This window comes from Rhodamnia argentea, chromosome 10 (genome assembly GCF_020921035.1).
Source record: "Rhodamnia argentea isolate NSW1041297 chromosome 10, ASM2092103v1, whole genome shotgun sequence".
In the NCBI taxonomy this organism is placed as follows: Eukaryota; Viridiplantae; Streptophyta; class Magnoliopsida; order Myrtales; family Myrtaceae; genus Rhodamnia; species Rhodamnia argentea.
In genome coordinates this window covers 2,836,545-2,850,011 of record NC_063159.1, presented here as the reverse complement: position 1 = coordinate 2,850,011, position 13,467 = coordinate 2,836,545, and the positions used below count along the sequence as shown (strand labels likewise).

The 13,467-nt window shown below is 37.7% G+C and overlaps 1 protein-coding gene across 1 annotated transcript; it reads left to right on the top strand.

Moving 5' to 3' along the window:
- Positions 1-3,677: 3,677 nt before the first annotated feature.
- On the top strand, positions 3,678-5,663 carry LOC115739897 (putative cyclin-D7-1). The gene is made up of 6 exons (XM_030673193.2): positions 3,678-3,980; positions 4,103-4,189; positions 4,520-4,621; positions 4,735-4,939; positions 5,173-5,309; positions 5,397-5,663. Exons 1-6 carry the CDS (start codon positions 3,708-3,710, stop codon positions 5,616-5,618), a joined length of 1,026 nt encoding a protein of 341 aa, XP_030529053.1. The 5' UTR covers positions 3,678-3,707; the 3' UTR covers positions 5,619-5,663.
- The last annotated feature ends 7,804 nt before the right edge of the window (positions 5,664-13,467 follow it).

The following is a 13,467-nucleotide window of genomic DNA, read 5'->3' as shown; positions in this document are numbered from 1 at the left end:
TCCAAAACTTATCATCCATATCAATGGCCTCATCACTTCATTTTGTCCCTCATTAAACTTTTCAAAGCGTAATCATCATTCGTTTTCATCCATAATTGGCTATTTCACTTAATAATCCAACTTGCGGAAATTCAGGCTGTCATACTCACCCCAACTCACAATCACTTTCCAAAACCATGTTGCGGAAGCCAAGGGACTGTAGCTTCCACTTCCTTTGTCAAGTTCCAGCTTTCTCGTTTTGTCCACGCTTGGACACGTCGGGCTCTATCCGACTATGGGATAATACCTATGGCTCTTTTGTTATCTTTCCATCTACAGTAAACTGCAAGTTCCACGCCCATTTGTTATTGTTCATTAAAGTAGTTACATGGGTAGGTCGAGTTGGGTTGAAAAGGATCCAACCCATATGAATCGTTTAACTTGTTTTGACCCTTTTCATACAATACATATCTAACAACTCACACCAACTTGACACATACTGCTAAAACACTTCAATATTAAATCAAGTTTAGAAAATTTTGTTTCTTACAAAATTTTAAAGAAACACATATTGCCAAAACACTGTGGATAATTTTTATGAATTTTTAAATAAATTATGATTTTTTAGGCAAAAAGACATATCAAGTGATAATATTTGTGTATGGCACTAACTTTGGTGCCAAAAATTTTTTTCCAAATCACTTAGGTGTCAATTTTTTTGAAAAACAGTTATTTCAGTGCCAACTCGGGTGAGCTTAGCTGGAAATCATACGTGACAATTTTTTATTAATTAACTAACCCTATTTGGCTCACCGGAGATCCTAGTCGGCTTCCAAAGCACAAACGACGCCGTTTAGCCAATTTCATATAGTGACTTTTAATGTCATAAATTGTAAATTATTATCGTTTGAATGCCAAGTTTTACTGAAAATGATCACTTATGTGCCATAAGTTATAAAATGTGATCACTTAAGTGCTATAATTTTAAGACATCCTAGCCACGTCGATCGAACGACATCATTCTCTTTGCACACGTGGAATTGATTTTTTATTTAAAAAAGCCATGTCACTAAATTGTTTAAACCAAAAATGCCATGTCACTAAATTATTTTAAATAAAAATGTCTCGTATTTATTTTGGTTGGAATCTCTCGTTGGTGCACTTAAATGATTATTTTTTTTTATTTGGCACTTAAGTGAGTTGATGAAAAATTTTGGCACTAAAATGAGGGCCGTACACAAATATTGTCACTTTCTTTTTGTCTAAAAGTATTGTCACTTTTTTTTTGTCTAAAAATATTGTTATTTGAGGTATACTTTTTTTTTTATATCATTCTTGTATATTTTTTATTTATTTCTTTTCTTTTTTTTTCCTTCCTCATTCAATGAGGGTTGTCGATCGATGTCCGGGGACCACCGACGACCGGTGACCATCGATGGCTGCAGCGGCCATCGGCGATTGGACGATGAATGGTGGCGGCCAGCAACCCTTGCCGGATTTAGTAGAAAGAAAGAAAATAAAGAAAGGAGAAAAATTCAAAAATTCAAAAAATTCAAAAACTAACTTGTTTATGACTCATTTGAACTTATTAGATAATTAACTCATTTATCACCCATATAAAACTCATTTAAGACATATTAACTTATTAACTAATCCATGTATAACCAACTTAAACTTATTTTCAAAACTTAATGCAACCAATTTATAACTCACATAATTAAGTATGTATTAATATATGAGTTCGAGATTCGTTTTGCCACTTCTATTGTTCATACAAGTGAGTCTAGATGATTGTCGTGCCTTCTTTCGAAGCATGCTAGCTTCGCACAACACAAAAGTTCGTATTATGATCCAATGAGTTTTGTGAAGAATGGTAATACCAGAAGAGGATCTCTAACGTGAACTGATTGAAGGCAAAGAAATAGGTGGATGTGGCTAAGAAGTGGAATTATTGAGAATGGGGTGATTCCTCTGTTTATCTTTTCAAGCGCGGCAAAGCATTTAGGAAGGGAACGCAAACGCACCCACGAACTCTTTTGAGAAGTCAAAAGGCATTGGAGCGAGAGACGGCAGAAACATGAACCCTGGAAAATGTTCAGGAATGTTTGATGCTTTTGGACATATAAAGCTGCTTCGTTGTTGTTGAGGGAATGGCCTTGGTCAGATTTTTTTGGCGGTGGTCCTGCTGGATTGACTCAAGAGCAGAGCAGAGCAAAAAGTGCGTAGCTGCATATAAGAGAATGCTTCTCTTATTACTGTTATTTTCTGTTTTTTAAGTAATCGCTAGATTTTAATATTGAAGGGATAATACAGGAAATGATCCATAAATTTAGCACAATATACAATGTGATTCATAAACTTTTAATTTATTTAATTTGACCTCCGAACTTTGATCTAATATCCAATGTGGTCCCTGAACTTTTAATTTGTTCAATATGGTTCCCGAAATTTTAGTATAAGTTCTCTGTAATATTTAAACTATAGGAAAATACTCAATATAACCATTCTACTAATTTAATATCGAGGACATCATTAAACGTTTTCATATTGTTTAGGGATTAAATTAAACTTGTACAAAAAGTTTATAGACTATATTAAACAAATTAAAATTTCATAAACCACGTTGCACGTTGGGCTAAAGTTTGAGAACCATAATGAATAAATTAAAAGTTCAGCGACCAAATTACATATTAGGTCAATGTATAAATACCATTTGTGTCATTTTGCCTTGAGAAAATATTACATTGCTCAAGTAATTGTTTCTTTCTAAACTCGAATATGTATAGTAGTGGCCACAAAGGAAATAATGTCAAGTTTTTGGAAATAATGGTGGACGGGTTTGGGAATCGATGCGAACGAGCCGGCTCTCGAGCGAACACGGGATCGGCACACTTTATCCTTGAGTTCTCCGAAGTGGATCAAGAATTTCTAAGGCCGGCGTTACGGTGATTGATTTCCAGATGCATACCGGAGTGGAAGGATCGGGACCGGCTGGTCGAGGATGAATCCGGAGCGCTGTGCTCAGCCATAGCCAAGGACGCTTCTCATGATCATGAGGACGAGAGGGAAGAGGCTCGAAGGGCCAGCTACGGGGTGGGGGCCCCCACCACACCCAACTGTCAAAAGCGACTGGACGAGGGTTTAAGGGTGGGCCCCACCCGGCCCACGGGCGAATCAGCGCTGCTCTCTTTCTCCATGCTTACGTGAAACAACGCATGCACGGTATTAAAACCGGGAACACGACTGTTCGGGTGCCGCCTCACCACGAGCGAGCCCAGCGCATCTCAGCTCTTAGATCGTGTGGGCCCCACGCGGGTCCTTCGAAATCAAGGGGCGCCGTGCGTTGGGCTCACGTAGTATGTGGAGCACTTGAGATTTTCTCCATCGAGACCCCATCTCATCATCGTCCCCATCATTCCTCGTGCTCTCTCACGCAATTGGTTCACTGCGGTCAAAAATTAAGGCCTCCCCCCCTCCCCTTGAAAGTAATCTCTGGATCCGACCCTCTTAGCATTTACCCCAGTTCATGTCGAACGTGTCGTTTTTATAACTCTCTCTCTCTCTCTCCCTCTCTCTACTTGTAACCACCATGTCCACGTACTATTTTCTCTCTCCTTCCTATAAGTTGGCTAACTCGTACAGTTTCCTGAAGACTAAACCTTTCCTTTTCGACCACGTACGTGGAGAACAGAGTTCGGTTGTCGCTCTGTGTGCGTTCGAGTTGTGATATGGAGAGCTTGCTCTGCGACGAGAAATGGGTCGTGAGCCCTTACTCGGTCTCCGATTGCCGCGCACACGAAAGGTACGAGAAGCCAGACGATCCGGAGCACGTCTGTCGTGGCGGTTCTTGGTTCAGTATGACCCGACAAGAGTGTGACGCGGCACTTGCCGTCTGCTTGGAAAAGGAGATGGCTTACATGCCCGAGTCCGGTTATACGGAGTGTGTGGAAGCGAAAGGTTTGGTCTCTGCTAGGGCCAGAGTCATGCAGTGGCTTATTAAGGTTGATCACAGTATAGATTACCACCATTTCGTCGTGAGCGAGGTTTACCGTCTTGTTGTCAATTAGGGTAATCTTCTTGATACGTACTTTAATCTCCTCTCCCTCTCATTTCTTCTTCTCAGTGTCGAAGTAGATTGAAGCTGTCCTGTGGCACGATATTCCTGGCTGCGAACTACTTCGATCGATTCATCTCCATTTGTAAGTGTCAGGTAGGAAACGTTTTTCAGCTTTTCCGGTGATCGAGTGACAATGACTCGAGTTTTTCACGAGGGATGACTATCCTCTCAAATAGGACGTTGTTCCATTGGCATATATTTTCGTACGCATATAGAACACCTGTTACTGTTAGATTACTTATATGCCTGGAAAAATATTACTTCATTGTGTTTATCTCGTAAATTGGTAAGTTTTTCAATGAAGAAACGAGACTAAAGCCACCAACTAATTCAGTTTGGTTAATGTGTTGGGGTTCATGTTGTTCAAAGGTTTCAAAACCCTAGATTACCTTCATATAACTCTCCTGTGTTGAAAATTTCGAGGAATGGAAACACTGGATTGTGGAACTGGTGTCCATCGCATGCTTGTCGGTCGCGTCGAAGTTCAATGAGAACCTCAGCACACTTTCGTTACGCGAAATTCAGGTGACGACCATCATCATCATCATCATCATCCTATCGGTCTCTGTCCGTCAATCTGATCGTTCTAGGGTTCCTTTTACTTTCACCTGTTTACCAATGGCTAATGCACTGTGAAGGTGGAGGATCTGGACCATTCTTTCCAGCCAAGCACCATCCAACGGATGGAGTTGACGCTACTACAGATGTTAGGATGGCATCTGAGCCCCATCACCGCGTATTCCTACGTGGAGCTGCTGACCTGTAATGGTGACTTCTGGACATCTCATCTTCACGAGCAGTTCATCAGAAAAGTCAATGACTTGCTCCTCCATTCGCTTATGGGTATAGCATCTAGTTTCTTCAAATCCAACGTACCTTGGTGGCCAAAACTGAAAAAAAGAAAAATAACACTTTGCAAATACATGAAGTTCACCTTAAGTATACCCCATTAAACAGCTTATAAGCTATTATCCAAATTAATCCGATCACAACGAGAACAATATGAACTTCTGATCCCCTTTTGAGCAACACATAAAATTTGGAGTCACCCCGAGCGACTAACCGAATTGTTTCAGATATCAACTTCGCGGAGTTTAGGCCAAGCGTTATTGCTGCATCAGCTTTTCAGTTCGGATTAGACAATCTATTTACATTGTCATCGACTGTGTGTCTCACTAACTACATCCGCCAAATCATCGGTCAAGATCAAAGGGTAAGGATCATATGATACTCAAAACTTCGATGCACTTATTTTAATGAAGTTCTTCCTCATTTGATGACATTGTTAATCCGATATCAGGAGATTAATTTGATGAAATGCCGGAAGCTTATGGAAGTCCGGCTAGCCAGTGAACGCTTCAATGCAATTGCTTGTGGGAGCTTCAGCTACTGCCCTTCGAGTCCAGTCACCGTTCTACCGGGCGAGCAGATCAAAGTTAATGACGATCATGTTGATCTCTCTATTTTCACGGTGCAAGCAAGGTCATACATGGGAATCACCACATCGAAAAGCATCAGTTGAAACAACTTCCAGTTAGGACGAGAAGTGGACATAGAATTATATGCAATAACCTTGGGTTGCTACAAATTGCCAATCCATGGAAGGCAAACTGAAACTACTTCATTTTATCAGATTTTTACTTAACAAGTCATCCTTATCGCAATGAGACAACAATTTACGCATCTTTCTGTCTTTGAGAATGATTTCTTAGTCATCTTTACTCGTAAACAAATTTCACATTCCTTTCTATCTAGATTTTCACATGATATCGTACCACTTTCAATCACAATTTTCAAAGTAGTAAAGCAACATGAAATAATCCATTATGCCACAAAGAAGATGACTCAAGCATACAATAATAATTATCTGTCAAGATTGCAAGCACTTAGTGCAGCCACTATCTCCATCTTCGTGAAAATAAGAATAATATATAAAGATTGTTGGGGAATGTTATTGCTGATGAAGAAAGAGCAGTAGCATACAATTCTTTGATGCATGATGACGATCACTATCACTAAAGTTAGCATACTTTAGTGATCGTCATATTATATGCTAGGAAGCACCAACACTCTTTGAGGGCATCTGTGTCTTGTCCGACACTCTTCGATATGCTACTAACATGTGGTCAGCATTTCGGACACACCAACAACACTCGAGTTTAGCATCCCCACATGTAATTTCAACTCGTACAGGGTCAACTTTAAGCATTTTCAATAAATAAAAGGTAAAAATATAAATTTATCAAAAATATATAATTAAAAAAAGTCATATATCCAGCCTCCGATTAAAAAAAAAAAAAAAAAGAGTCATATATCTAGCCACCCTAAAATTAATATACTTAGCCAGTAAAAAAAATTAACCGTAAATCCCTATCAGAAGAGAAAGAGGAAACTCATAACCGATATTTTTATGTATACATGAAAATTTATTATGTATATATAAAAATATATAATTAATACAACGTCTCCGAACGTGTCAAAATTATCTATTTTTGAGAAATGATGTGTTGGTATGTCGTGTCGTGTCGTGTCTTGTTGTGTCGTGTCGTGTCGCGTGTTGTTTGACGGTGTCGGTACTACTTAGATTATATGATGGAATTGGATCGTTTTTATTATTGCTAGTTTCATCATTTTGCGTTGATAACTTATTTCTCATCTAGATGAAGAAATTACATTTACTAGACCATTGTACGTTTATTCGTAAGCACAGCTCACGGAGTTTTGTCTTGAGGCTATACAACGAGGTTTTGTATCAATCTTGCACGATGTTATTTTCTTTCACATCTTTTTTTTTTTTAGTAAAGTTCTTTCACTTCTTTTAATATCTTTATTATTGGTTAATTTATTATTTGAGTTCTTATGCATATAACATGTTTAGAAATAAAAATATCAGAAAAGATTGCATGGAGCAATGTCTTATGAATAGAGGAAAGGTACCAACTGTTGGTAGTTTGTTTGTAAAACAAACTAAAAGGTGCCTTGTCCCACGTTGAAAGGATGCGCACGTGGACTAATTTTGGCAATAATCAACAATTACTATTTTTTGCTTATTGAAATTCGAAATTATTAATAAAAAGTTATTAATAATTGTTGTGTCCTAGCGAAACAATGCGACTGTTCACAAAAGAATTATACTTATTTTTTATTTTGAATTTAATAATAAATTACCGTTTTGATTAGCGAAATAGTGCAACTATTTGCAAAGGAGTTACAATTCTTTTTTTACTATTATTTAATTTTGAATTTTATATTTGTTTCTTATACCCTTTGGAATGTTTGTGTCTATTCGGATGTAGCTACCGGTTTGGACACGAAGAATTGCTTCCGAATTAACTTCCTTTGAAGATGAAAGATTGTGTCTAAATTAATCTCCTTTGGGAATGAAGAGATGCGTTCAAATATAGTTATTTTCGAAATGAAGAGTTGTCTTCTCTTCACTTATATATTCTCATTACGACCCTCTTCATTTTACATTTCAACTTTTCAGAACTTCTTTTTCTATTTTGTTGCTTCTTTCCAAACGAGAGATATAGCCATTATTTCCAATTGTTTCCCATGAGAGATCCTGGAGAATTATCAGAATTGCTATCTGCTATTCTTACCAAGACTTTATTGTATCCTAGAGGATATTTGCTGGAAACCATTAGTAAAGTTGTGAGGCAAATAAATCCTTAAAGGGAGTGTTATCACGCCTCAAAGTCTAATTCCGTTGCTCATCCCATTCCCGACAAAATTTTCCAACACCAACAACGAATGTCAGACAATACTAGCGAAACTAAGTCACCAAACCGAAATTTCTTATTTGATAAAGTAAGGTGAACTCCCACATTTTAGTTGGCTTCTAATCGGTGAAGTAAGTGAGTAAATATTCAATGAATAACTAATGAAGAACCAATTTGCGATCAATAGGGTTTAGGAGAGCCCGTGTGAAGAACAAGCATCATCCCGCAAGAGGGTTATTCGCGCCCACCTAGCAATCCTTTAAACTTACTCAGAAATTACTCAAGTTGCCTCTTTTGCTCTAACTATTTTTTTTAATCGATCCACTAATGATGCCTTCTCTATACCTAGTACATCCATGGAACCTTCTCCTGCATTCCATCTTATCCAAGCTATTCTTGTCGGCGTTCAAAGCCCATAAAAGCAATACTATGGAAAACTTTCAAATAATAGCTCGAAGGGCCCTCATTTTATCAAATAACGGCCTGAAGTGGATCTCGTTTCAAAGAATGGCATGACAGTTTCAAATAAAGGCCCGAAGTAGCGATAATCATTTCAAATAAGGACTCGACCTCACCGACCAACTAAATATTCTGGTCGATCAAGGGCATTTTCATCAAAATACAATTTTGACCTAATTTTAATTAAATTAAAAAATTAAAATTTAAAAAAGAAAAAAGAAAAAGAAATACATGGGGAGGCGACCTCCCGCCCGTGGCCGCCGGCCCCCCTTCCTTGCGCACCGGGCCCTCACCAGAAATTGCCTCGTTTTGCCCAACGAGGGTCGTTGTGGGTGAAGGTTGTCTCGCCCGGCCCGGGCTTGCAACAAGCGAGGGCCTAGGTGAGGTGACCCTCACTTGTGGCTGTCCCTCACTAGCCTCGCCTATGGCCAACAAGGATGGCCCTCGCCCAACACTATCCGGGCATAGCCGGTGGGCGGCCATTGCTAGAGGCCGGTGACCGGCAAAAAGAAAGAAAAAATAAAAAAAAAAATACATGAAAATGAAAAAAAAAAAACAAAAAGTAAAAGAATAAAATGCCCTTTGGTCAAGCAATTATTTACTATTAATATTGCCAATTTAGTTGCTTATTTGAAGCAATGTCTACTTTAGGCCTTTATTTGAGATAATAAATGCACTTTGAGCCTTTATTTGAAATGAGATCCACTTCGGATCCATTTATGAAAATGAGGACACTTCGGGCACTTATTTAGAATTTTCCCCAATAATATTCATCTCCATATTGGAAAAGAGCCCATAAAAGCAATAATATGTACCTCCATCTCGGAAAAGAGCCCTCTTTTGTTGAGATGATGGTGAGCCAATTTTCCATATCTTGCTTTCCGTTGCAAATTTTAGAATCAAATTCTCATTGATCTGCAATCTTTTTATTTGCGGATGAGAATGTGGGGTTATGGTTTTAGATTGGATCTAATTTAGCCCCAGTTTGTTAATTTGGGTCAAGGAAAATGCTAAATGATGTGAGTCCACATGCTTTAAGGGCATCATTCTTCGACAAGTCATATCCGATAATTTTATGTTGTATTAATGTCACGTCCAACTTTTTAGCAGGGAAAATCGCTAACGTTACTCGATTGAACATGTTTAAAAGCTACATCATTTACGTGATCAATTGAAAAGTTATGACATCAAAGTGACGCCAATAACACCATTAGTATCTTTTTTTCTCATTTAATTCGGTTAATTTTACCATTTGTTTTTAATTTTGTATTACTTAAAAAAAATATATAAAAAGGAAAATCGCCACCATGGTCACCACATGATGACCTCTAATAATACTCAAAGTTTTTTTTATGGGATAAGTATATCATGAGTGCCATAACTTGTGTACGGCGTTCACTTGAATGTCATAACTTTCAAAATGTTTACTTAAGTGCCATAACTTTCAAAATGTTCACTTGAGTGCTACGTTGGAGCAAAATCGTTTACTTGAGTGCTATAGCAACTTTTCCGGCATGTCACATCAACTTTCCGGAGTGCCATGTTATCTTTTCGGCGAGCCATATCAGCTTTCCAGCATGCCACGTCGGCTTTCCACGTACCATGTCGGCTTTTCGGCTGCCACGTCGCCTTTTCCGGCGTCCATGTCAATATGGCACTCAAGTGAACGATTTTTGAAAGTTATGACACTTAAGTGAATGTTTTGAAAGTTATGGCACTCAAGTGAACGCCGTACAAAAGTTATGGCACTTCGAGTGTACTTTTCCCGTTTTTTGTAATAACATGCAGCCTTGGACTTATTACCACACTTGAGAAAAAAAAATTCTTTGTTTATTGTGCTGGTTGTTGAATTTGTAATAAGGTGCTGGATGATAACGAGTATAAATAAAGTATATTCCATATTTTCATCAGAAAATTTCATTTGCCTTGTGAAGGATGCATGTTAATTTCATTTTCCATATTTTCTAATATAAAACTTACTCTGGAAAAATCCTTTTTTTTTTTTTTGGTCGCATGGCAAAATCCTCGTTCAAGAATGCTAAATTGACTACTTTTTTCACCACCATTTCTTAAGTCATTTTTACCATTAGTCTTCTTATTAGGATTTTGCGCAGAAAGCACAACGAAGTAAATAGTAAAAGTCAAAAAAATAAATAAATAAATTTGAGCGGCGAGATTTATCTCGGTTCATCTTTAAATTATGGCTACATCCATGAGATGATTCCAATATAATTAGCATCTCCCATCTCTATGTTATAATTCTAAATTACAAAAAAAAAAAAAGAAGAAGAAGAGATTATACATAAACAGTAGCTATTCATGGCCTCGTGCTTTCTTGTTGAGCCACACCCCCAACATCTTTCTCTCTACCAATGCATGTGCTAAGAAGGCATGCGGGCATATTGTATAATGGGAGAAACTAATGCTTGTGCCCGGTTCTGTCTGATCTAAAGTTCTTGAAACCGAGCGAAACCGCACTTCGAGTTCTTATTGGAACCGACGCTACACAAGACACATGCTTAGACACATATAAAGTGCCTATCTCAAGCTTTTTCTACATTAATCTTGACCCGTGCTGATAGAAACTGCATTTCCAACTTGTAATGGGAACTAATGTCTATCCTTGAACCGGATAAGTTGCCGACTCTAAATTGCGGGATAAGAACACTACAAGTGCCATAAATTTCGTACGAAACTCACTTGAGTGCATAACTTTTTTTTTTCGATCAATTGAGTGCCACAACTTATATATGGCACCCACTCGAGTGTCATAACTTTTTTTCCAAGCACTTGAATGCCACATAACTTTTCAATCGATTCCTTGAATACCATAATTTTTTTAAAAATTTCATCACAAATGTTATGCCACGTCGAATTTTTGGCACTTGGGTGAATGTTTTACAAATAAAATTGACACTTAAATGATCCATTGAAAGTTGTGGCACTCATATGAACATTTTTCAGAAATTGTGGCACTCAAGTGATTGAAAAAAAACTACGGCACTTAAGTGAGCACCGCACGAAAGTTATGGCACTTGTGCTGTACTTATCCCCTAAATTGCTTTGAAGATTTCAGATGCTTTTAGACCACCCGAAGCAGTCGCAAAAGTGTGGAACCTCATGTCTGGCCTTCTGCCAAAAGCAAAGCCCTTCCCCCTGATGGATCTTGCTGCCCTGGCTTTCAGAGACATGAAGAAAAGGAAAATGGTTGGCATTCTTCATCACCTTCTCCCACGGCAGAGTTTGTGGATGAACCGGTAAAAGAAACATCTAATGCAACTTGGCTAGATTTGTTGACATAGATCAACATATCGATGGCATTCGGTGTCTGTGCTCGTGTAGTTCCTGATATAGTATTCCAGTTATGTCACCTTTCTAGCACCAATTAAATTATCAGACAAGGACACCACAAGTAGCATAACTTTCGTACAACGCTCACTTGAGTGTCATAACTTTTTTTTCCAACACTTAAGTACCATAAATTCAAAATAATAATAATAATAATCATTCACTTGAGTATCATAACTTTCAATAAATCACTTAAGTGTCAAAAAAATTTAAATGTGTTCACTCAAGTGTTCAAACTCTGACATGGCATGGCATTTATGGTGAACACTTGTAAAAAAAAAATAACACTTAGCTGATTGATTGAAAAGTTATTTGACACTCAAGTGATCGGAAAAAACGAATTACGACAATCAAGTAATTAAAAAAAAGTTATAACAGTCAAGTGAGTGCTGTACAAAAGTAATGACACTTGTTTCCACCAATTACCCAAACAGATATTTAGTTGCACGAGAGGTTTCATAATAAAGACATTGCACCTGATTATAACGCTGGGTCAATGTTCTTTAATGTGTTAAAAAAAGATTTTTATTGCTTGTTTAAGTGAGATTGATATCATTCATTTGCTTTGATTAACAACAAGATTAGGTGGCATTTACTGCTCACTGAACAGCAAAGGTACAATACCATAAGATGACCGAACTATAAGATTAAGTTGCTTCATCATCGAATATATAGGTCAGGCTTTTACTTTTCATTTTTGCTTTCACTTTTGCCCCCCAAAGAAAAAGAGAAAGCAAATGCCGAAGATACGATCTCGTAATGATCTCCTCCTATTAAAAAATCATTCCAAGTGATAAATATGAGGTTACTTTAATTGGTAAAAAGGATGAGGAGAGGTGATTAGCACCACTACCCCTCTTTGCATTATCACAAGGTCATGAGCTAGTTACGCAATTTTCAATTTGAATTATAACTATTCAGTCCACCTATAAATACACGAGCTAGGCAAAGGTTTTGTGACATCCCAAAATCCTATATCGGACAGGAGAAATCTTATGAAATAATTTGTAAGTAAACATCCATCATCAAGTGGGTAACAACATTTCGTGTGGTTGCTCAGAGTACTCCTTTTGCAGGCTTGGCCTATTTGCACCGAGTCGGGTGGTCCCAGATGGTATGAGAGCAAGACATCATCTAGTAGGTATATGCTTCTTGATTAGACTAAGCCCATATCTGATTCGACAAGTGCGAGCAATTACCACCGGCGCGAGATGCTTGGACAATGGTGAAAGAAGGGGCAGGAATGGATCAAAACACTCATCGAAGAGGGGGTGCAACACTAAAATGAATGGATCCGGCCACTAACAAAAAGTTTAAGGATAAGATCAAGGTTAAACCTTCGTTATCAATTTAGCAAGATCAAAAACATCTCATGAAATGTTCAGTTTGCCGTCATACATCGATATTTAACTTCAATGTTAAGGGGTATTTTCTGAAATTTTCCTCATTTTCTATGCCATTGATATCAACTTTAACCTCTTTCTACTTGCCAAAGAAGTTCATTATTTTTTTAACTTGACGTATGTTAAAGATAGAATAAGAAAAGAGATCCCACATTCCAAGCAAAGGATATGCCCCCTTTCTCCCCCAAAAGCGTGATTAAGTTGGTAGAGAAGGCAAGTAATATGAGTGATCACTGGCTCCTCTTATTCCTTAATGGATAGAGATTGTTAGGTGATTTAGGGTGCTTTTGTTTCGCGAAAAATTTAATATTTAAAAAATACTTTTTTAAAAAATGATTGATTGCATCACTTAAAAAAATGAATAAATGAAAAATAAAATATTGTCCATAATGAAAATATTATCCGTTGGTTGACTTTACTAAGCATTATAATCAATCTT